General features: G+C 40.4%; 1 protein-coding gene across 7 annotated transcripts in view; it reads right to left on the bottom strand.

The window, feature by feature from the left end:
• Positions 1-10,470: 10,470 nt before the first annotated feature.
• ropn1l (rhophilin associated tail protein 1-like) overlaps positions 10,471-25,554 on the bottom strand; it is a 44,468-nt gene continuing 29,384 nt past the window's right edge. For 6 of the 7 annotated variants that reach the window (XM_039754387.1, XM_039754383.1, XM_039754389.1 and 3 more), the window contains exons 7-8: positions 19,875-20,050; positions 13,564-15,789 (exon numbers count right to left, since the gene is read on the bottom strand). In XM_039754387.1, coding sequence (XP_039610321.1) covers positions 15,714-15,789; positions 19,875-20,050 — 252 coding nt within the window. In that variant the 3' untranslated portion in view covers positions 13,564-15,713. Of the gene's footprint in view, positions 11,439-13,563; positions 15,790-19,874; positions 20,051-25,554 lie in introns of those variants that run through there. The other variant, XR_005633911.1, reaches the window with a different exon arrangement.

The following is a 25,554-nucleotide window of genomic DNA, read 5'->3' as shown; positions in this document are numbered from 1 at the left end:
ACGGATTGTTTGATTAATTGTCAAATGAAAACGTCATGCCGTTTATTTATGAATATTCCTTATTGATTGTGGGATTTGAAGGAAACTGGTCCTGGCACACATTAACTGTCTCTCTGTTAGTAACGGCACAAAGCCTGATTTTGTGGTTTTCTGCAATCATGTAGTGGTGGTAAGTACTACTGGGTCTGTTTGTAAATGGCGGCACTCATGAAGGCGGTGCTCAAAATAGGGCCGGTGATTTCGAACTGCAAAGAGCAGCGGCGCTCGTGTTAATCTAGTCCGACAAACAGCGAGCTTCTGATTACGATGAACAGTCAAAAAGTCTCCTAAAAAACCCACATAAAGCCACAAAGAGTTGCAACATGTAATTCTTACATCCCCGGGTTATAACTGTTGTGTTTGTATGAGTGATATAATGTTCTCTTATGTCTCTTTTATTTTTGTGGGTGGGGCCCAAGGGGGTGGGGCCACATAGACATTACCACGCCCCTGAGCCCTCCCTCAGGCAATTTTGGTCAGAGCAGAGGAAGCTGAAGAGCAGTGGGATGTGGACCACCATAAGCAGAAAGAAGAAGAAGAAGCTGAAGCCTTAGGAGTGGTACGTTGATGAACGGTAATTATCTGTAAGCACAGTTATATCCCTGGCAATTCACTCATTGAAAATCTGTGAATATGTTTTGGGCCCTGCACCTCACCTCATAATTCTGTACTGCTGACTACAAGCCTTACTAAACCAGTCAATTATTGAAGAGATTCTAGACATTACGGTACAGTTATACTGTATACCACCAAAAGAAAGTAAAACAATATGTAATTACTGCACCAAATACTGTACTGTTATGGTGGAGTGATATTTTGTATTCATACTCTACTAGGGGGTTTTGCCCCCTGCTCACTTCACTCATCCACCCCTCCAGGGGGCGCGCTAAGCTCCAGCAACTTCGCGTCTCTGCCGCTCGCATTGTGAAGGGGGGGAAGTTGAACGCACGCTAAGGAGATGTGGTTGGATCAGCTGCTGGCTTACTGCTGCTACTGACGAGCTGCGTGTTCTGCTTGTCGCGCTGTGTGTTGATCATTTTTTGATTTTTTTTTTATAATAGAGAGATATGTCTTTATTTGTAAGCCAGACATACCAATTGTAATATTAGTGTTTCATTAGGCTTGTTGTACTTTCATGTCTGACTTACCAACTCCTGAGTGTTTAGGACTGACTCAGGATGTGAATTTCATTGCATGGGAGTTAGCGCAATATAAACCGTCCCCAGAAGGAAGGCCATAAAATTACCTAGCTGGCAAGCTTCGGCTAAACAAATGTTATCCACTACTTGAGGGCAGCTCTGAAAAGGTGGCGCATGTACCCACTGGTCTGAAGTCTAGCTGTTTGGGATTGGTTTAGAATCAGAGGCCATTCTGTATCACGACTCCCTATTGGTCTAAGGAATGTATAAAGTAGGTCTCCCTTACCCCCCCCTCTCTCTCGCTCTCTCACACCATGGCCATGAAGAGAACACAATGAGGAGCACAACTCGGCAGCCATATTGAGACAGGCATGCGGCCTGTCCTGAAGAAAGCTAACTAGAAGTAATGACTTGACAAGAGACATTTGAGCAAGTCTGTGTGCCACCTGAAACTATACATCTAGCATTTATCAGGTTGTATGGTTGCCAATATTCAAATGTACTCTGCTTCATTATTATTGTATGAATATTCTCAATAATACATTATTAGAATGTGTAAGTTAACTCCTGCTTGTCCTTTTACTTAGTCTAATTGCCTGAGGTTATAGATGTAGAAGGGAAGGTGGGGAGAAGTAAAGTACTGTATAATACCTTTATAAACAGTGGAATGTCTATGGGATTTCAGCGACAATAACGAACAGAGCCTTCACACACGCTGACGTAGCAGCAGCAATGGCTTCATGGATTTTCTGCTAATTTTTTCTTGATATAACTTACTGTTGACTCATTAAAACAATACTCCACCCAGTAATCATATATTACCTACCTCATGTAATTTGTAGCGATGACTGAAAAAAATACATTTCAAATTCAATGGCACAAGGTGGAAACTACCATATATACTCACATTTAAGTTCTCCTGCGGATAAATCGGGACTTGATTTTTCTGTATAATTTCCAATATTTTATAATGTTGGTCATATAAGTCGAATGTGGAAAACTCACACTATTGGTCCAAGAGATTATGATATGCTAAGGCCCACCTGAGAGAGTAACCACAAAGCACACGGCCTTTTTTTCGGTAATACCTGAACTATTCCGAAGCACCGTTGTGTGTTTTTCATATCTCACACTCTCATACACCTTTATCGTAAGAGCATCCCTTATCAACGATAAGAAGAAAATATGAAGCTGGTTTTAAATTAAAAGCTGTTGAAGTGGCGAAAGAAATTGGTAACTGCGCTGCTGCAACAAAATTCAATGTGTCTGAGAAACTGGTGTGAGATTGGAGGAGGCAAGAAGATGTAAAAAAAAAAATAAAAAATTAAGTGTCGTATTATTGAAAAGGGGTCTGATTTTATGATTGATTTTTCGGTTTCAAGACCCATCTTATACTCGATTAATTCTGGACAAAACCGCAAGCGATGTGACAAATGTCCATTGATAAAAGAAAATAATCTCACATAACTCATGCTGCATAATCCAAGTTTGATTATCAATTCAAATGGTCATAAAGTGCCAAATGTGTGCGTTATTTTTACAATAATATTGTTAACAGTTACTTCCTGCAAAGGTGACATTCAGAGTAAACAGAAAAGATGTCATACCCACAATGCTGTGCATTTGACTTGAAGATCTGCCTCTCCCATTCATTCACTGCTTGAGAGTCCTCTTCATTGTGGGAATGGCCTGTTTACTACTCACAAGACTTGTAAAATAACTTCCATTTAACTATTGATGATAAATCTGTGAATCGCAAGGGTCGACTGTACATTTTTTTAAACCCAGTAATAAGACAACAAATTTCGAAAATGAAGACACCTGCTGGAAAACAAAATGGTGTTGCGGGAGACAATAAGTAAAGCAAAAATCAAGATTGTTCCAGAGAGAACATACTGTACACACCAAACAGCATTACGTCCTGGAGAGCTTCTGTCATACACGCACACCAGAGGGTTACCATCTGGTCTCATCCAAGGTAAGCAGTACCACCCCATGAAACGAGGGGGCATGGTCATTAACGATGTCATCTCTTTTTCTGCCCCCAGCTCCGAGAAGAACACCAGTAAAGGCAGCTTATTCTGCCACTTCTGTTCGGAAGACTAGAAGTTTGAGGCGCTCCCAGAAGGGCTCATCTCATTTGGTGGTAGAACTACTGTAGGGCAGAACTCTACTCCAGACTGACCACTCAGACCCACCTTTGTTTTGTTATTTCTTTGGTTTCGAAATCATTATTAAAGGGGTGACTCAGTTGGAACTCCAACATTTATTCTTTGCCCAACAAGCCAAGTCAAGTCGAGTTGGGGAGCATGCACTGGTACAGGGCGTTGCCACACCCACTACACGACGAAACAACTTGGGATCCCGGTTGGCAACCCCCCAGGCAGACACGCAGTCCAGTCCCACCCTCCGGAAATGACCCTCTATCTGCCACAGCCAGGTGTTACGTGGGCGACCCCTTGGCCTGGTCCAGCCACTCTAGTCCCCAACAATGAGGATCTTACGAGCTGGATCATCCTCGGGGAAATGCGCCACATGGCCGTAGTGCCGTAACTGACGCTCCCTCACAATGCAGGTAATGTGCCACATTTGGGATTCCGTGAGCAACCACTCATTCAACACAAAGTCAAACCAACGGCACCCAAGGATTTTCCAGAGAGACACAGTAACAAAGGGGACAAGTCTTCGTCTCAGGTCACTGGATAGCGTCCATGTCTCCCAGCCATATAGCAAGACAGGAAGCACTAGGACTCTAAAGACTTGGACCTTCGTCCAAGAGGTTTACTTACCTTGGCAGTGACATTCGTGTCTCTGGTGACTCTTCCTGTGAAGTCAGTAGATGGATTGGGAGAGCACGAGGGGCCATGAGGACGCTGGAAAGGGGTGTGTGGTGCTCCCGATATCTATGCAAAAGGAAGGTTTGCTCAACCTCACTTTATTATCATATTTTCAGCAACTCCCCTTTACTCACCGTCTCTGTGCTGCTCCCATTCCTGTACTCATCTCTGGTTACCATGTCAAAAGCCTCCTGTGTTTTTGGATGGATTTCTTCTTTCCTTGCAAATCTTCTTCTCTTCTGTCTCAATTTTAATTTCAGGAACAAACAGAAGTCACAGGGAGGTAGTCTCGCTGAAGCCAGATGTGTTAGTTATATGTCTGGAGAAAACCGCAAGTGAATTTTGCTTAGAAGTGGGTGGGAACAATTAGACGGCTTGCCGAGTGTCTCGTTTATAAACCAATTCAATGCCTTATGAAAGCAGCGCTCAAAGTAGGGCCGGTAATTTTAAACAGCAGATCAGTGGTGCTCTCGTTTCCCTGGTCTGACAGAGAACAAGCTACTGATTAGGATGAACAGTCACAGACTCTATTAGACATATCAGTCTGTGTCACGTGTGCTGAGAACTATTGCAAGTTCTAGAAATAAACATAACCTGTTGAAAGCAAAAAATCTTATATATTGGCATTCGACGGCATGAACCATACATTGTCGCAGGTGCTGTGTGTGCTCTCTGTTGTTCACCGTTACGACGATAGTGTAGGAGTCAATGTGAAAGAACTGGCAGCTCTGCTTGTGAAAATACAAACTGCAAAATATTAATTTGAAGTAAACAGTGTGACACACTCCGTCAATAGGACTGCCATTAAGAGAGATGATAACGAAGAGCCACGGGACATATCGATTTCAGCACTCAAAACACCCGAATCAGCAAATCTGCCTAACAATACCAGTAACGCACAGACAAGACTGCAACGCATCAACCTTCTGACAGCTCGCCTATATGAATAACTAAAACAAGTTAGCATTATTGTCTTATTGGAAATGCAAATATGCCATCCCTGAATAGTCACAGCCTTTTAAGATACAGTACAAACACGGACCACAATGCACATCTAAACTCTGTTTGCTGTTGATATGTCATTTAGTGATGCAACAGTCAGCGTGACAGAAAGATATCATAGCAGACAGAGGCCCGTCTCTAACGTGTGGAGCCCAGTGGCTGCAGTGGTCTACGTGTCTGTCTGTCTCATTATAACGTGCAAATTAATCATTAAGCTTCAGTTACCTTGTGCTACTGAGCACCTGAATAGATAACATCAGCTTTAGCTTTTTATTTCTTCTTATTTATGTCGTCTTTTATTCAGTCTCTTTTCTTCTTTCCCTGAACCCCAACAGTTTAGTTTAGTGCACAGACTGGAGGTATCAGGGACAGCTATTTTAGGACGAATCCCTGTAGCTGTGGACTTTGCAGTTCGTCAGGTATTTTTTTAAGGGGTGACCCCATATGTGGGGTTCTCTTGTTTGAGAATCACGTCTGGCCCCGTGAGACAACGGGGAGTGACATCTGGCGAGGTGCTCCTAGGATTAGTTAGAGACTTGTTATTTGCAGATGTACTGTCATGGTGCAAAGTGCGCCACTGCCCCAGACATTTTTTTTCCCTGATGTTTCTTTTAGACGCCTCTGCAGTTTAGTGTAAGGGTGATGATTAACAATCCATCCATGGGGAACAAACTTTTTAAGAACATGTCCGTCAAAAAAAAATGTAATCATCATTGTCTCTTGAAAATCTGACATTGGTAGCTTGGATGAGAAAAAATCTTCAACTGTGCGAGTGGAGAATAAAAACCTGACATGCACACTCGATCAAGTTTAATGAACTAGAATGAAGGCCTACCACACTAGCAGCTTATTCAATAACTACACAATATTTTGCTCGTCCATTATGTATATCTAAGTTTTTTTATGCACGGTTTAGTTAGTATTGTACGAGGGGCGTTCAGATATAAACAGGAATTTATAAGCTATGCTTTATTTGTTGAATACAATTAAACGACTTGCTCACTATATCTTTATGTTGTCTCCTGCCACTGCAATACACTTGCTCGAGTGCTCAGGCAGCTCCTAAATCCCCAAACAGTAGAAGTCTCTTGACTGCATGTTGACCCATTCTCACAAAACGTCAGCAACCTCCTCATCTGACTTGAACTTCTTCCCTCCTACAAATTCCTTCACTGGACTGAAGAGATGATAGCCCAACTGCACTCTAGACTGAGGGAGACATTCATCCCCAAACTGATTCGAATAAATCGGAGATGGAATGACTCCTTCATTTGTCAAAATGTTAACAGTATTAACACTGGTCTACAAAAAAATATTTTTTGTTTGCTAATGGGAACTTCAGAGCATCTCTTTATTAAGTTATTTACACTGATTTTATATATGAAATCGGAATTAAGCCAGCCTGTCAGGTTTTTGAAATACACATCATTGATGCTTTGACACTTTTGAATATCAATATATCAACACAATATCTGGAGATTGGACTGTGTCCCACCAAAATTGTTTTGATGTGTTTATAATGAAAACAAATCAGAAGACAATTCCAGAGACACGTTAAAGTATATTTATGTCAATTTACCTCAATATAAAAGTGAGGTCATTGTGCCCAAAAATGTTGGAGGCACTCGCTTTTGGGCTTGTACTGCACATCCGTCTCTCTTTGCAAGAACCAACAGTAGTCACCCAGCATACTCAGAGTGAATTTTCCCCGATATCGGTTTTCCATTCCCTTTATATCTTGATGAACTCTTCCCCTATACTCATTGCTGACATCACCCAGATTTGGTGGAAAAAAGTCGAGATGAGAATGTAAAAAATGCGTCTTCAGTGACATTCGGGCTCCCATAAGCTGATACGCTTTCAGCAGGTTCTCCACAAGTTCAGCATTACGGTACTCTCTGCTCTGTGACTGCCAAGAAAATTCTGGACAACCTGCACGAATGAGGGGGCTGATTCAGTGGGCTTCAGTTTCCTTTTGAACTCATCGTCAAGCATCAGTTCACGGATTTCAGGAAAAACAAAACCACCTTCCTTAATTTTGGCTTCACTTTTCTCGAGACCAAACTTATTTCTTAAATGCTGAAAAGCATCGCCATTTCTGTCCATCACCTTGACATTTTCAAAGTAATGGCGAATCTAACCAACGAAATGTCCTGAAATTCAATGTTATGTTTAACAGTAAAACCGACTACCTGCTGCACCGTCATGTCTGAGTTGTGCCATTATGCTTTAGAGTTATATAAGACCTGGTAATCAGTAAAAAATATTTTTCTGCTAATTAAAAATTAAGAATTTTTAAATAAAATAATAATGACAAGGTAAACAACTAGTAATGTGTGGCAAAATCATTCATCTCAATGGCATCCCTAGTGGAATTACTGGTATTTATCAAAATGGTTATCCGCCAGTCACCCTAGTTGTTCAAGACCTGGAACGTCATGACTAAAAAACAGGATGTGCTGGATGAAAACGGATTTCAGACTTGGAGCCAGCAAGTGAAACCTGTTAAAGTAAAGGTGAAAGACTACCAGTAGCAAAACGCTTGTTGACCAGTGTAACGCGCTGCACAACACTACTGTGTACCTCCTGCTCCGACATATTGATTACAGCTAGCAGTACTAACGACAAGTTCACATATGTGTGTGTTTGTCCAATGAGTCAGGTCTGCCTTGCACTATTTATAAGAACAGAGCCTGAAAATTCCTGTCTATAATTGAACGCCCCTCGTATTACTGTCGCAATTCTGAGCAAATATGAAAGTAAGAAAACCACTACATGAACCTGAAATGGGATCACACAAGATGACAGTGACTCCCAGCATGAGCCATGGCTGGCTGGGGTACAAACCAATGTAAGGAGGAGAATTATCTGAAATTCTGATGGGCCCTGTGAGCGAGGACAAGGGAACAACCAGTCAGGAGAAAGACGGAGCGAGCTGTAATGTGTTGTGTTTGTGGTAGAGTTTTGACACTTCTTGAATAAATCCATACTTAAATCAAAATTAAGCAAATAAGGAAGACACCTTTGATTTCCACACACTCTGAAGTAAAGCAGGATGCGCTGGCAGTCAATGTCTATATGGCTCTTACTTTCCAACCGCATGCAATCCCCCGTCCACCCCCCAAGCCAGCCATAAATCTGTCATCTGTCATCTAAGCAGCTCTGCTCTGAAGTGCTTGGTGGCAAATGGGGTCAAAAGTACTTAAGGCTGACTTTGAAAAGACTTACGCTGCAGAGTGACAGGGACGGCCTCAGCTGAAGAGCTTTGGCACCAAGCGCTCTGGCCCTTGTGTTCCCGTTTGTGTTTCCTAATCTCAGAAGATTTGCCTCTCCCATTAGACATCAGGTCAACGTGTCTGAGAGTACATGTGGATGACACCTCTTCAGGCTAAGCGCTTTAGATTTTGGGTGCTCATCTGTCGTCCATACTCATTTCAGTTTGACTTTATTACACGCTGCTGCAGTAACACAGAACACTTTAGAGTTTCATTTTGACTCGCATGGTTCTTGATGTCCATCCGAGGGTCATTTAAATGTGTCATTTTGGGACTACTTTAGAGAGTCCCGATTCTGAATGAGTACAAATGGAAAGCATTGCTATATAATGTGGGCCGTCTACTGTCATGTGTAGCATTGTGGGGAGGCCAAGGCCAGTTGGACCACTGAGTGTGTGATACACTTCATGGTCATCTGAGATTAGATCAACCTGGAGAGTGAAGGCCATTATCTCTTTATGACTTTTCTGCAACTTTCAGTTGTAAACTTCATTTACATAATCCTAGTGAGTTGGAGTCAGTCAGCGTCACATTCCCATAAATCCCACTCCTGTAGTGTGACATACCCACAGATACCCAGCAACTCAAGGACCAACGACAAGGCACATGCAAAATGTCGTGAAAATCAGTACAGCCATTTTCACGCGACTAGTGAACAAAAAGACAGAAAGACAAACAAACATCCAAATGGCTTATGATTTCATTTATCTATTATAAAAAAAAAAAACCTTGGAAAGCTTTTCTGCCCACCCTGGCATTGGACCTTACTCTTATTCTATGTTAATTAATGTTGACTTATTTTATTTTCTTACTGTGTCTTTTATTTTTCTATTCTTCATTATGTAAAGCACTTTGAGCTACTTTTTGTATGAAAATGTGCTTTATAAATAAATGTTGTTGTTGTTGGAAGGGGACAATATGTGATTTTCTCAGAGAAACTTTAACATCCTGCGAGACAAGGCAGTGAGATAAAAGGCCAGCTGCTGTACAGGCTTTTAAATGATCAACATGCAGCACAACAAGCAGAAGCAGCAAGACAGCAGTTGATCCGACCACATCTCCTTAGTGTGCCTTCAGCATCCCACCCTCACAATGCAAGCGGCAGATGGGGGGCTGGGCAAGCAAAGTGAGCAGGGGGCAAAGCCCCCTAATATAGATAAAAAAGTGAAAGCTAGGACTGACATTTACAATCGTGAATTGGCCATCCTATCTGACAACAGTCAGAATCAAACTCTGCAGAGCGTAAATGTAGGACCGGTGGACAGAGAGTGCCATGATCCGCATCGATGACCTCGGACCTCTTATTCCACCTAAAAAACAACGGCTGTACCTATGCACTTAAAATTTGGAATACTTACCAGTAGAAGTTCACTGGGCTAATACTGTAAAACTATTTTAAAAACTGCTAAAAAAAAACATTATTTTAAAATGGCTTTTTCGTAGCTACTTTTTAGTTGTATCCTTATTAGTCTACATGGGCACAGAATTATCACGTTCCTGTGGGTTCTGCAATTCCCTACTGATCTCTACTATTCTCTGCTCTCTTTTCTGATTTTCTTTGGTGGTGATCTGCGCCGCCACCACCTGATTAAGGTACCATGCTGCCCCCTGTGTTTATAGATTGAATGGCAGGGGTCCCAGATGTCCAGGTGGCTGTCATCATCAAATTCTTCCATGTGAAGCCTGTAAACTATAAGGACTGATTTAGAACATCTACGTTAGGTAGAATGCCCAGCTGGCTGGACTTTTGGCCTTGGAACCCCAGCAGATTTTTTTTCTGTCCTCTTGGCCATCCCACCTTATCTTTTTCTTTGTCACATGCTGAATAATATTATTCTCTAATCTTGTTTATTTTTTACATTAAATTCCTTTTTAGTTCATCTTGTAAAGCATTTTGAGCTGCATTGTTTGTTGTACTAGTGACCAAACAGCATTATGGGTCACAAATCTGGGAGTGATGAGCAGTATCTACAGACCTGGACCTGCCAGGTGTAAATTGGTCTCAGCCCCCCTCGTACCTGTAGGTCATTATCTAACCTGGTAGATGGGGTGTATGGACAATGGGGTAAGATTGTATTCATAAAAATATTAAAACATGCTAAGCAAGTGTCTTTTACTAAGCCTACAACTAACTTCAAAATTAAACAAAGAAGAAACACTGTCCCATTCCCCAGGGAGTTATAGAAAAAGTTTATTGTGTAACATAATTATGGAAGCTAGAAAACACTGAAAGGTCATTAATAAGTTATTTTAAAGTCCGCATATGCAATGTGCATAAAGCAAAATTATAAGCAAGTAATTCACTTTTACTGCAAGCCCGCCATACCACTGAGAATTTAAGCTGCTGAGCAACTTTATGTAAACTCAGAGGCACTCCAGCGACTAACCGTTAGGCACATTATTCACAATTTAATATTCCCTATACACACTCATTAATATATACACATGGCTTTTAAATTTTATATTATCACAAGTGATGATGACATTATCTTCAAATTTATGCCAATAGGTGCACATGTAAATTCTCCATTTTTTTTTTGTAAAGTTTCTTTATCTTTATTTTTATTTTCAACCAAAGCACTGCCCCGCTAGGTTTATTATGTTAAATATTTACAGAGCTGATAAGAATCCCACACAGAGGTATTAAAAATAAATAAACTTCATTATTGCTAATTATCTCTCCTGGGGGTGATTACAAAGCCTTTTCTCATTCTGACACCAAATTCATATATATATTTATACTAATGACTCTTCCTAACAAAGAAACTTACTGTGCCTGGGAAAAGTAAACCAAAACCAATTAAGAGCAGACATTTGATCAAATTAATACACGAGAGCCGACATTCTTCAGGCTGAACTTGAACGTCACCTTAATTAAACACGACATAATATGTAAGACACGGCAAGATTGTCACAGACCCGTATGTAAGAAGCCTTAGGATACTGCGTGGGCACATGTGCCATTTTGATAATACACATACAGAAGAGACTACAGCAACACCGCCTAATAACACAAACTGTTAAAAGAAGAGAATGTATAAGTGTTATGACTGAACACAATTGTCACAAGTTCTTGTGCACCGACAAATGAGCACAGTGACAAATGAGCACGGCTAATGGCTGACTCTCTCCATCTCGAGCAGATGCTGTGGAGAAAAAGGCAGAAATTCAATTTAGTACAAAAATGACAAATCCCTTGCATGTTAAAATATTAGCTTGAACTTTTCTGCCATGTAATGACATTCTCACTGCTTCTGAAGAGCTTGTGGATCTTTTTAATCATAAAGCATATTACAAAAGAAGACAGGAAATGTGATTTTTATACCAGTGCATTAATGTCTTCAAGGTAACGTTTTTGCTTACTGCCTTATACAAGATCAGCATGGAACAAGTGAGCCTAATCCCGGACGTGCAAAACGAAATGGAATCAAGTGTTTTCTGCGAGTATACGAACCTCTTAATGGTACTGCCTTGTTTGTGATCTGTATGAGTGAGCCTACACCTTTAACAATGTTGCACATGCAAATGAAAACAGGAAACGCTTTTTAGGTCATCTTAGAGGTGATGTCTTTGTGCACAGACTTGTACATGAACAGTGTGTAATAAATGAGATGACCCCATTCTAAGATATTGCCAGGAGTATGGTGCATTTTGAAGCAGGAAGACAGACTGAGAAAATGAGAATGGTCCAGCTGCACACTTCTGGAGCTCTGCAATTCAGGAATTCCGCCGATCAGCCAATCACACTGCATGTTTAAATCACATGATTTATACAGCAGAAACTCCAAGAGGGGCCTGTCTGTGGTCCACAGCACTTTGCGACAGTCACTCTATCTGAGAGAAAGTTCTCCTCCGCAACATACCTACTACACAACACGCCTACAATAGCTTTCATTACTCACAAGTCAGATTAGCCTTCCCTAACCCTAATCTTAACCACAGTATGCAGATGTTTTAATAAAAACTAAGTGCGATATTCACCTTGAAATTAGCATGGTGAAAAAGACGCAAATGACTGGGTGTATCGTGCTACTTCATCGACATATAATACAAAGGCCACTAAACGTCATTAGATGTATGCAATTTGATTGGCTCTTCAATAGAGGTCTACAGACAGACTCTATAGCAGCATTTCTTAAACTATGAATCACGTTGAGCCATGAATTACAGTTGAACTAAACGAGAAAGGGTGGTGAATGGCTTACAGAAAGTCTTGTGATGGATTGTGTTTTGAACAACTGAAACAAACCCCCTAGATGTCTGTTCTTTAAGATACTCCCCAAACGATGTTCGGCAGCGATTCTCCAAGGGGAACTTTCCCCTCCTTTGGAGACTGTTGGACGGAAAATTTTCTGATGGAGAAGACAAAGATTGGCAGAGATTCTCCTATGGTGTAAACCCAGTCCCGGCAACATTTGACAGCAGTTCTACCAAGGAACCTGGGACAACGATAAATAGCAATTCTCCAAGGGGAATGGGACGATGATTGGTCACTGTTTACAGAACAGTACTTTTAAGACGTTATTATACTGACAGACAACACCGATTCCACTTCCTTTTGTGTGTCAAGGGCTGAGCTCACTTGCCTGACATAAGGCACACATATTACCTTGAAGACATTTGCAACAGGCAAAACTGGGTCGCAAGAACAAACAGTTTAAGAACCACTGCTTTATATGAAAACATACCACCTGGTATCAAATCCATTTGTATAGCAAAATGTTATCAAGTGTTTAGAGAGGTGCATCTATGAGCACAACTGATTATTAATGCATGTGTTATTTGTTAAGAAAACACGTTTCAAAGTGTATACAAATTCATTTTGAGGATATCTACCAAAACCTGCCCATTGTTTTATCATAACCTGACATGGATTTTTGGCCACATCACCCACTCCAAATCAAGACGTATCTACTGTAGCTTATTCGCTGCCTCCAACAGTTAATACCAACATACTGTATGGATGGGTGCCGCTTTTAGACTTGTTGTGAAAGACTGCACAGCACAAGTATCCTTTAAAATGGATTTGGGGGTCATTTGTGTTGTGTACTGTTTCTCCTCACGTTACATGTTTTGTCATTCTACGAGGGTCGTTCAAAAAGTTTCCGCACTTTTATATTTTTGTTGGAAATGGCGAAGGCAGGAGGATTAGTAAGTGGGCATTAAAAAGTGGATACGACGCTGGGAAAATTGCATCGCAAACGAAGGGGACCATGTAGAAAAGTGATGTCATTTGTTTTTGAAATTCTTAATAAACAGAGTTTAAAAAGTGCAGAAACTTTTTGACTGTCCCTAGTACATATACATTACATTTATATTATTTATAAAATAAGAAAAAAAGAGCCCCAAGGGAGTTACTAGTCTGTGTACTTTTGTCACTGCATGTTTGTTTTTTGCATGCATTTTTCACCTTATGCTTTTGCCGGTTCTCTTTTGTTGTGCCACTTTGAAATCCGTAATCAGATGCTGTCTTGTTACACTTCAATAAAATGTGAAATGTTTCATCTCAGTATGTTAAAGTTATTTGAGAGGACATCAGCAGACACTGAAAAATTGGGTACGTTATTATTAGCACAAATAAACCAAGATCTGGGATTATCTATAAATTTCAGACATACTGTTAATATAACATTTATTTTAAAATTAAATACAATCTTAAAATTTATTACAATTTAATTTTTTTGTGTTTTTACATGTAACAATTCAAAGCTTTTTACATTGTGTGCTTATCATAGAGGTAGCTGTTCAAGTTCTCTACTTGGCTGGGGGTCAGAGTAGCAAGATCAACAGCATCGCAGTCTAATTTTGTTTTTTGTTACAGAAAGTTTGTAGGATAAGAAAAACGGCCCCTGTAGACCATCAATACACAGGGGTATGAAATTGAGCCTTTTGAATAAAGCAGAGGCTGCTGGTTTTGTTGCAGTTGTGCTCATTTTTTGACATTAATTCTTGTCTTAAACTGAAACCTTTTCTTAATTAATCACCCTGCTTCTCCATCTCATGTGCTCAGTATGTTGGATTAAAAGAGGTTTGTCTCTCTGGTGTCTCTGCTTTCCCTTTTTCTACAAGTTTGAAATATTCAGATACTCTTAACATTTTCAAAAATGCTTATTCTAGTTCAGGGCCAATGGAGGACAAAGCCAATCCCAGAAGCATCGAAGCACAAGGAAGGTGTAAAGCCTGGATAGGGCACCATTTTAAAGTACGGGTCCGATAGCAGAAACGTGTGGACATGTGAAGACATTGCAAGAGCCGTGACTAAAGATGACATCCTTAATGACGCAGAAGTATCCCCTCAAATTCAACAAGCTCACTAGACATAAAGGCAACGTGGCGTTACGTGCACCAGTGTGAGCTTATCAACTACTGGCTGGTCATTTGAAATAATTATTTCCTGAACATTTGAAAAAACATAATAGAAAACTGGTGCCTGTGATTAGTTGATGCCCAGTCCAGGGCTGTTTCCTGCTTTGCCCCAGCAACCCTGAAATTGGCTCCAACCTCCTGTAATGCCAAACTGAATTAAGCTGGTTTGACGAGGAGATCTGACATTACAAGGCCTTTCATGGACTGGCACTCTGTCCAGGTTTGTTTCTTACCTTCTGGCCCTCCACAACCCTGAACTGGATTAAGCACATTTGAGAATGTTACCTTATGATGGAAAACATCTTTAGCAATAGCACCAATGAAACGTTACACAAATCGGCGTGCTAAACATGTAAAGACATTTTGAGAACCACAGAATCAAAACATCCCATACAAAAAGTAACTGGTGCAGCACAAGAATGTGGCAATCACTGGGCTGTTTTGGGAGATATACAAGGTGCCGGGACAGTGCGGTACACTAAATGTACTTTTAGTGGGCATGGACAACTGGTCGATGCCTTATCGTGTGTTTGCCATTAGGACATACACTGAATCCAAGTCAGTAACGGCGGTGTAAAGAAGATTTTGTTTTAAATTAAATGCACCTTGGCCAGTACAGTGAGAATTTCTTCTATTAGTAGTGTTATTTTAAAGTGGTTTACTTTAGCTTTCAGTCTACTGGCAGAGTGAAGGACTTGTTTGATGGGTGATCAAGTACAGTAAGAATTCCTTCTATATCAAAAGGGTGAGACAGGCTGTAGAGCAGAGCCCTCGGTGTTCAGCATGACATCAGTCGGTAGCATTTGAACATTTCGGACTCCTAGATACACTACATTGATTCATATTTTGACTACTTCATTTCTTCTCTAATTCAATCTACCCATTCATTCTATCCTGCCATAAATCATCACATCCCCTTGCTGCACCCGTTATTTTAACCACAAAATAACATATTCAAAAGCCTGTTTGAAAGGAAAAACCAGCACCTCAGTGGCCAAGCAGTGGAGTTTGACAACCATGATCAACAGTAATATTTGCATATGTACAAAATAAAGTCATTCGGTCTCCTTTATTTCTGCAGGTTTCGTTCCCATGAAGTTTCTGGGTTGAACCATTCCATGTTGTCGATCCCTGTGGAAGAAAAAAGAAAAATGAGTTTATGTTTAGCAGGCCTTTGTCTTGACTCGTACCCAAGCCTGCCATGAGAGGTGAATGTTGGTTTTGATGGTTGGGACATATTCTGAAAGTGCACGAGCATTTGGTAAAGCTATAGTCATCTTTACAGAAACATCCTTTGTGAATTCCTGCACAAGAGCTACTCAGGTAGTGGTGTGCGTTAGATGCAAGCCCACAAATTGTTTATTTCAACATTTAAAGGTTGCAGTTCACTACTGTTGGTCCCGGTCACTAACCTTACATACTGTACATGTTTCAGGGCCGGGATGAACCTGACGCTCAGAATGCTTACTTGCACGCATCATGGCTGCCAGCACTCTTTTGGTGGGTCTTCTGACCATGTCTTCAGAAATTAACGCGACACGTGCGATAGTTGCAGTACCAGCAAGAATTTAAGAGGTGTGTGTGTGTTCAAGTTTTGGAACGTGACGCCAGCATCATTGCCTACTGTCAACAACATGCATGTCACAACAGCTGGCATCATATCGCCAGGTCTTTGAAAATGAATGCCAAAACGTGCAAGAGGAAATTGGGGAAAGCAAATTCGAGACAGATACGTCTGTGCAAAGTGGAAAATGTCAGAGAAAAGGAGTGGTGATTCGGCCATTACAAGATAACACAGTGTGACGGCAAGCTGCATTGCAGCTCCAAAAGGATCAATGTGTGTGCTTCGATGTATGATGCGGTGAAGCAAATCATCAGACTTAAATGCTGACATACAAAAGTATTGATGGTGCTTTCATCATCCATTTCTCGCATGGGCAACATAAGTGTCGCATATTCCCCATCGTAATGACGAGATACATTTAAAGGTCTCACATACCATCTTCTGTGTTTCTGTTATCTTTTTTTGATCCTTTGTAACAGCATCTTGCAATGCCCCCTGGTGGAATCCTCCAGATTTACATAAAGTACGCACACAAGTATAGTCAGTACCCTGCTTGTATAGCACCTTGTCTGCAAGCAATATGAGCAAGTATATCCTGGCCCTTAGAGATGTAGTAGATAAAGCAGAATACTCAAAAGAAAAGTCCACAGTCCGACAAGGAGAAAGTGCAGACACCAAATACAGAGCTATCTGGGCTATAGTTTGGTTTTTGGAAGCGTATTGTTATGAAGAGCTATGGCTTTATGGGGGTCAATGCTACACCTGTAATGAGAGGTCTGCTCAGACTTTAAACGTTTTTACTGAATTTCTGTAGATATCTTCAGCCAGGACTAAAACATAATTTCTGTATTGTATGTTTATATGAAGATCTACTGTTTGTCCATTCAAATATGTCGAAAAAGTCAAACATTTGTGTGGCAGCTTGGAATTCAGGCTAACCATTGTGTCACCATGTGGCCATTAATTAAAAAAAAAAAAAAAAAACTGACAAGAACAGGCATTGCTTTTTAGTTTCTTTGGACTCTTGCCTAATTAAAAAACAAAAATTCAGAAACAATTATGAAGCGCATACTTTGAAAATGAGTATGCTGCACATTGCTCATGTTATCATGCAATATACAAGATATAGTCATTTTTTGTCATGCCTGAAATATGACAGAAAGTTAAATTATTCTGGGGTCTCTATGGTTAGCACTGCTGCCTCGCCGAGTCCTCTAATCCATATGACTGTCTGTGATAAGCCTGCCTGCCTGCCTGCCATCCAAGTGTTTTCAGACACACATACTGTATGGATGGGCCCAATTCCAGCTTCCTGCAATGCTGTTTTACCCCAGACAGTTTCAGAATGATTTTCTTTTGTTTCAATGTTTTTGCCACATCTCGTATTAAACCAACATATAAACAAAATCAAAATTATGGAGATGTTGTTACCTACAAGTACACAAATTTACAATGTAATGTTAAGACTAGTCTTAGAAAAGACAAAAATCATGCTTGGGCACACAGGGCCAAATGTGAGAGGAGACCATTCAGTCCATCAAGCCCGTTTGTTTAGCTAATAGCTAAGCTGTCCCAAGTGGGTCAATCGAATGTTAAGTAACTGGTGAGAGAAGGCCGCAGAGAGGGCAGCAATGCTATCTCACAGCTCTAGAGTCCTGCATTCAGGTCTCTGGTTGGCTCCATCTTTGTGGAATTTGCACATTCTCCTCATGCCTGTCTGGGTTTTCCTCATGTTCACCAGTTTTCCTTCTATATCCCAAGTTCAATTCTATATCTTCTGAGGTACTTCGACACATCATCCGTGGCGTAACCTGGGGTCAAGAGGCGTCTTGGGTCTTTCAACCACGGCTCATCAGACACTAGCCTGTATCCGAGTATCACTAGCATTCACACTCCACAGCTCACTCCTCGTGATCTATAGCTATCAGTTGTTCTTAAACCTTTTTTCTCAAGACCCACATTTGCTATTTCTGAATCTTTTACGGCAAAATCGTTGTCAAATCGACAGCAAAAGTTACCCCCAGGATCCCCCTCGAAAAATCACAGCTGATTATCAATCCCAAATGGGTCCCCCTTGGAAAATCGCCAATGCAAGTCAAAGAGGAGAAATGGTATTTGCGTAAACTGCCCACAACAACCCATCACAAGACACTCCACAAACCACAAGTGACCCTGCACTAACCCAACGTCAGACAACACGAAATCCAAAACTGGTCGTAACCCATAGTTTAAGAACCAATGATCTAGAGGAACGTGCAAGTTAGATTAAATGGCACAATACCCAGTGTGAGTGTGTGCATGTGTGGACCAGGTAGTGGCACAGTATCCCATCCAAGGCTGATTCCTACCTTGAACCTGATACTGTCACAGCCAGGTCCAAGTCATCACAAACCAGAATTTGAAAAAGTGTGTTTGAAAATTGAAAGATTAATTAACTAAAGGATGTTAAGTGCTAAAATCAAGCTCAACAAAGAAGGCTGGCCACTCAATACATAATAATTTTAGTAAAAAAAAAAAATAGCTATGTTACCTGACAGGTAACAGAATAAATGTTAAAATGTTTGATATCTCTTGTCTTGCGTGTACCCTCACTATTCATCCATATCCTTTCTTCAGTATTCTTGTGTGCCTAAGCGCTTCCTTAGTCAATCGCATGCCTGTAAAGCCCGCTTCTCAGACTGCCATTTCGAAGTACCTTGCTCACCTCCTGTCCTCTTTTTGACTACCACCCATACTCACTGTGAAAACATCATTCATATTCTTGTAAATACTTTCCGTCTTTGAAGGCGACTCTCACCATTCATATTATGCCTGTCCTTGGTATTCTTGTATGTGTCAGCCTCTCTTGTTCAGTGTTTCCTGTCTCAATCACATTTGTGTGAGCAACCAAAGTGACACTGACCACTTAGACCAAACTGTCCAATCAGATTCCAAGGATGGACCACACACACGAACACACTCAGACAGTGTATATATATATATATATATATATATATATATATATATATATATATATATATATATATAGTAGATTGTTGGACACTTAGTATGAAGTGCACACAGTTCAAGTGTTACTGAATGCCCCTTTGGGGTTACCCTTACTACCTGTGAGAATAAGAAAACTAGGTATTGTGGAGTTAACTGGATAGCCACAGAATGAAAGAAAGGGTTCAACTATAATTGAACATATTTTCTGCAAAGCTGTTCCCACAGCTTGTCAATCAATCAATCAATCAACATTTATTTATATAGCACATATTCATACAAAAAAATGTAGCTCAAAGTGCTTTACAAAATGAATAGAAAAATAGAAGACACAATAAAAAATAAACATAAGTCAACATTAATTAACATAGAATAAGAGTAAGGTCCGATGGCCAGGGTGGACAGAAAAACAAAAAAAACTCCAAAAGCTGGAGAAAAAAATAAAATCTGTAGGGGTTCCAGACCAAGAGACCGCCCAGTCCCCTCTGGGCAATAACACATGAGCACCATTACAAGGGCAAGGAAAACCCACTCCATTTTGACCCTTACTGATTACCTGTGACATTCATTTTTTTTAAATCAAACAATTGGCAAAGGCATCAGTTAAAGACAAACAGGAAAACATTTTTCAGCATCCCTATGCAAAACAAATAAATATCACACTCACACATCTTCCTTAATGCTGCTGAGGAAACTTGCAATCTCAGCCTCCGAGATCTCCCCGTCCAGATGAGCCAGGTATGTGTAGATACTCCGGAAGGTTTCATAGGGAATGCGAGCAGCTCCTCCCTCAGGATCAGAAGTAAGGATTTCACAAGCATGCTTCAGCGCGCTGGTGATAGTCTGCAAGGGAAAAAAAGTCAGATTTGAACATTTAAGATTTGGAGGAGAAAAGGAGGTAAATGGGAATGGGCTCATCTGTCCCGTCCTTAAAAGATAAATGACAATGGAACAGGTTTAGCCGACCTGAATGTGTTTAGGAACAAAAGAAAGACAATCTGGTGAAGTGGTTAAAGGAATACTCCACCCAAAAACATTATTACATGTTACTTACACCATGCACTGTGGTTTGTAGCGATGGCCAAGAAAAATTATAATCTTATGTTTCTGTGGAGAACAGACATAAAAAGTTTTTTGATAGAACAAGACCCAATGGTTGCCAGTTCAACAACAAATGTCATCAAAGTCATTTCGCATAATTCACATGTCAAGTCATTCAGTCATACGCTCACAATGTGCGAAACACATGTTATTTTTTGCTAAAATACTGCCAAATAAACAATTCCAAAAAAAGAAAGTAGTCGACAGACAGGAAGCCTCTGCACTTGGAATTGTGCTTTCAAACTGACGGCAGAATTCAAGAGAAGTCAATGCCTAACTAAACATTGGGGTTTTTCCTTCTTTTTCGTTGCTTTTGGTCTAGTTTTCCTGATTTTACTGATGGTCTAAATTTCAGACCTGTAACAACATACAAAGCCCTCTTTAATAGTGGCAGTGCAGCGACAGCACATGTCACATTACCGTCAGCTCGCAGACAGGCACTAATACCGGCAACAACAAGGCGGCACCCAAGCATGTGATACACAAAACAGTGATACAGAATTGCAAGAATGAAACAAAAAAAACTGAAAATATGCTAAATGTGCTGAAATATTCTAAAATATGTTGCAATATTCTAAATCAGGTCCATAACTAGTAGTATATGTTATGTGAAAAACAACAATAACTACAATAACATCAATGCTGGAAAAAGTTAATACCACAAATCAGAATATATATGTTGGAATGTAATACTCATTTTTGATGATTTATTCGTCCAAAATACTTCAATTCTTATCATATAATAATTATTGAATACTAAGAACTAAATAGCACCTACATTCTAAATATTCTTTTATAGAATATGACCTGCAGACAAGCTTGCTTTATTGCTGGTAGTCTGGCATACAGTGAAAACAAAGAGCAATTATTTCAATGAACTTCTATTTAGGCGTTTCACTATTAATATTAAATTTACCTTTACTGAAGTAGTTAATGGCTATTTATGTCATAAATACAAAAATGTCAATTCAGTTAACCAGGAAGTCTCATGACCATACAGGCAAGTCTCATCTGTAACCTGATTTTGTATGGAAGTCAGAACTTGCAATGAAAATGTTTGTTGTGAGGAAATCAGCAAAATTATTACTTACTAGCCGTGCTATCCGCCTAAGACAGGCTGAAACCTAAATCATCAATCCAGATCTTAGCGTTAACATTTGCATTGGGATTTATAAAAGCAGTGTTAATGTTTGTGATGTGGCATCTGTGGGAATGAAAAATGTAATGTATTTTAATAATGTGATGGTCCAGTTCAGCTCCATGCTCACAGACATTCACGTTCAGGGGCCTCTTAAATATGAACTTTCAAAAGTCACGTACCGACATGAGCTGGGTAAATGCAGCAAGGGGTAGGTTCAAAGGTGTCAGAGCTTTTATTTTTAAACAGTTTGAAAAGTGCCAGGCATATAATCATCAAATAAATAGTCAATAAATACATAATCCAATAAAACTGGTGAAAATGTGGAGGTTAAAATATCCAAATAAATAGTCCATAAAATGAGACCGTTCTTTCTTCCTTAAAATAAAATGAGTCCCAATGCTGCCTTCAAACACCGACATCTTCACTGCTTACCCTACACGAGATTTTGCAGGAGAGGAGACTCTGGTCTACCTTGCCAGGCCTTTGGCATCCCTGGGTTGTTGAGCCGAGCTGCACTCGCGTCTCCCATCCCCATTCCTTGGGTATCTGCAGGAGACACCACACTTCCCTGTACCCCTCTTTAGAAGCACTCCTTCTTCAGCCCCAGGATTCCCCTCCCCGAGGCTCACTCCCAATCACCTGCCTTTCTTCTACCTTCACATGGCCTCTCCTGATCCTGCTCTTATCTCCGTTCTTTTCTTTATTTCCCGTTCTGCTTTTCTTTAACCTCCATACCTCTTTTCTTGTTTCTTTCCTTCATATTTCATTCCACCTCTCAGCCATGCAGGCTTTTCTTTATATTAGCTTGATGGGGAGCAGATGTGACCCTCAGTCCACTCTGAGGTGTGAATGAGGCACCTGACTGATCAGCTCGCTTTTGCATGTGAGTGTGCGATCAGTCAAGCACCACAATCAGCCTCGGAGTAGAATGACACTGCAGCAATATTACTGTACTTTATGTAGCAAAACACAAATAATTTAAACCGATTTTTGAACCACGGGTAATTACAGTAAGTTGACCTTACGCTTAAACATCCCACTGTTTTTTATAATGATACATCACCTCATGGAGTTATTTAAGACAATGATGGCACAAAAATCCACCACTAACTGAGGATTGTAAGAAAAATGCTCTCACAAGTGAGGAATCGCTCAGGCTGTCGATTCCCCCTCCCAGTAGCTATACTTTGTAACACAGCACAGATGGGATGCGTATAAAGAATGCTGAGATTTACAAGCAGCAGAATCCACTGCTCAACTAAAAAGCCGCCTGCTGATCAAGTGAGTTACTTACCCGAATGTAGCTGGTTACATTTGGTGACAAATGCTGACAAAGTGCATGTTATATTGTGTGATGCCTCAGCATTCGTGACAGCTGCTCTGTATTCAGCCAAAACAAAACTAGTTTGCTTGCTTGTTTGTAGGTAAAAAAAGGGAAAGTCCCTTAGATAAAACTGAATTGAAAAACTTGGGGTTTTATGTGCTTGATGGCATCTGCAGAATTGCTGAAAGCCAAAACTGCTGTAACCTTAGGGTGTCTCATGCCACATTTGTTCAATACTCTGCCTGAGCGCGATTGTCTGCACTTTAACATTTTGGACCCGGTCACGCTTTCTTTATGACCACTCAACTTTGTGTTTCAGCCAAAACATAATCCGAACATGCAGTAATAGCTTCAATGTCAAAGTGATTTTCTTTATTTTGTGTTTTTTTTTTGGAGTTGTGTAGGGAAGGATAACACTCTACCTCTTACAGATTTATTGAGTGTGCTCATGTTTTACTGTTAATTGTGCTGCACATACAAGAAGACTTTTTACGGAGACAAACTATGTTAAGGGAAGAATTTGCAGTTTTTTTGCCAACTACAATTCACGTTGATGTGTAAGGTGAAAATAAAAACCTGTTTTTAACTCTAAAGGTCAGTCAGTCAGTCATTTCCCAACCCACTTTATCCTAACAAAGGGTCACAGGGGTCTGCTGGAGCCAATCCCAGCCAGCACAGGGTGCACGGCAGAAACAAACCCCGGGCAGGGTGCCAGCCCACCGCAGGGCACACACACCAAGCACACACTAGGGACAATTTAGGATCGCCAATGCACCTAACCTGCATGCCTTTGGACTGTGGGAGGAAACTGGAGCACCCGGAGGAAACCCAGCCAGACGCGGGGAGAATATGCAGCGCTACCACTGCGCCACCTTGCTGCCCAACTCTAAAGGTATCGAATGAAATTAGAAATGTTTGTTAGCTGACATGTTGCATCACTCGCATCATGTCAATATTCCATGCTAAGGCATGTTTAGCGATTCCTGAATCCTACTGAAACATATCTGGGCCCACATCTTCCAAGTGGGCCAGGGCACAGTATGGTTGGCCCAGCACGGAGCGATCACATTAGTCAAACGAACAAGGCTTTAGGGGGTTACATGTGGACAAACGTGCTCAGAACACATTGCTAGTGTGAGTATACTTAGAGCCACCTGTATTACTTGTAGTATTGTAGTGGAGTGCACCTGGAAATAAAAGAGCCAAAAAAATAGCATACATCTATTAAAAATTATGAATTTAACAAAAGAACAAGTTCCTCGGTGGAGACATGCAGTGTGTCAAATTGAGTTGTATTATCGTGAAATCTGTGAGTCTTACAGGAACATTTATTGGGTTCATCTACTCACGCCCACGCACACATACACATAGTGATCCTAACCAGACAAAGTCTTAAGTGTGGCCAATTGTCAGCCATTCTGCAGTATTCTACGTAGGACTGGGCTACACACACATACATATAAAGATCATAGCCAGACAAAGTCTCGAGTGCAATATTCAGCATTTGATTCTCTATATAAGGATTCACTATCACCAGTTCAAACATGGAGGTGTCATCACCACAACAAAATGTAACTCTTTTGGTTATATGCTACTTAATAACAAAACCATCTCTTACTTTTACCGCAGTTGTTCTGATTATTGAGGAGTAACCTCAGTAGCCTTGATAAACCCTGTTAATAAGACAGTAGCTTGCTATCCATTTATTATTTCAATCACTCTAGATAAAAGACAAAGTATAGAGAAAATAAATAGCAATGTGGTATTACTGTATATCAACACCAAATAGAAGAAAGTCTGGATATAAACAATCTTAGAAAAGTTTACTGAAAATCATAAGTGTCAAAGGGTTAATGTCATGGGCAGCTTTGGTGTAGCAATCAGCGCTGTTCATAGCTGTGTTTTTTGAGATCCAAATCAGATGATCCTATGTCTCTCGATCTTGGACGTCACCCTTCTTTTTGTTGTTTTGTCTCCTCCTGCTTGGTGCATCAGATGAGTCATATTTATATTAAAATGCACACGTGAGGTTTCGTGACATGTGACGTTACACACTCTTAATATGCTATCTCGTCCTGATGTCAAATGACTCTGATCAAAGTGTTTGATCTTTTCAGTACCTCTGCACTCCTTCATTTTCTAGGATGTAAACTAATTGGCAATTCCTAGTCCTACAGCATCCATCCATTCACAGGTTATAAATTAATAAAACAGGTTCTGTGCTTCTTAGTAATTGAAAAAGAATGTGACGGGAACAAATTCATAAATTACTGGTACAATACAAAAACATGCTTGCAATGCCTGTAATTAAAGTCCTGCAACTTTGGTTCATCCTGTTTTGTTTGAACAGAATAATTAAAATGTAATATAAACAGTTTGCAGCTGAAAAAAATGAAGAATTTCCACACTAGGACAACAGTATATTAGGCAGACCAGCGTTTGAGTGTTGGAATGAGCAAAACGAGTGACCTTAGTGACTTTGAAAGTGGGAGGATAGCTGACACTAGGCTTGTCCCTAACAGTGGTTGTCTTGAGCTTTTCACGCACAGCCGTTTTGACGGTTGACCAAGAATGGTGTGAAATGCAAAGAAAGTACTGCAGTAGGCAAATTTGTGAATGAAAACAGATTGTGGGTCAGAGGAATCAAATGACAATGGCGAGAACCACACACAAATCTTGGAAAATTACATCTTAATTTAACATCATCGGACTTTATCTTGAATGGACTACAACACAGAAGACTGCATCATGTGCCAATGATGGCAGCAAAAAAAGAAAGAC

The sequence above is a fragment of the Polypterus senegalus genome, chromosome 5 (genome assembly GCF_016835505.1).
Source record: "Polypterus senegalus isolate Bchr_013 chromosome 5, ASM1683550v1, whole genome shotgun sequence".
Taxonomy (NCBI): Eukaryota; Metazoa; Chordata; class Cladistia; order Polypteriformes; family Polypteridae; genus Polypterus; species Polypterus senegalus.
Note: the sequence above shows the minus strand (reverse complement) of the source record. Positions and strands in the feature narration are given on the sequence as shown.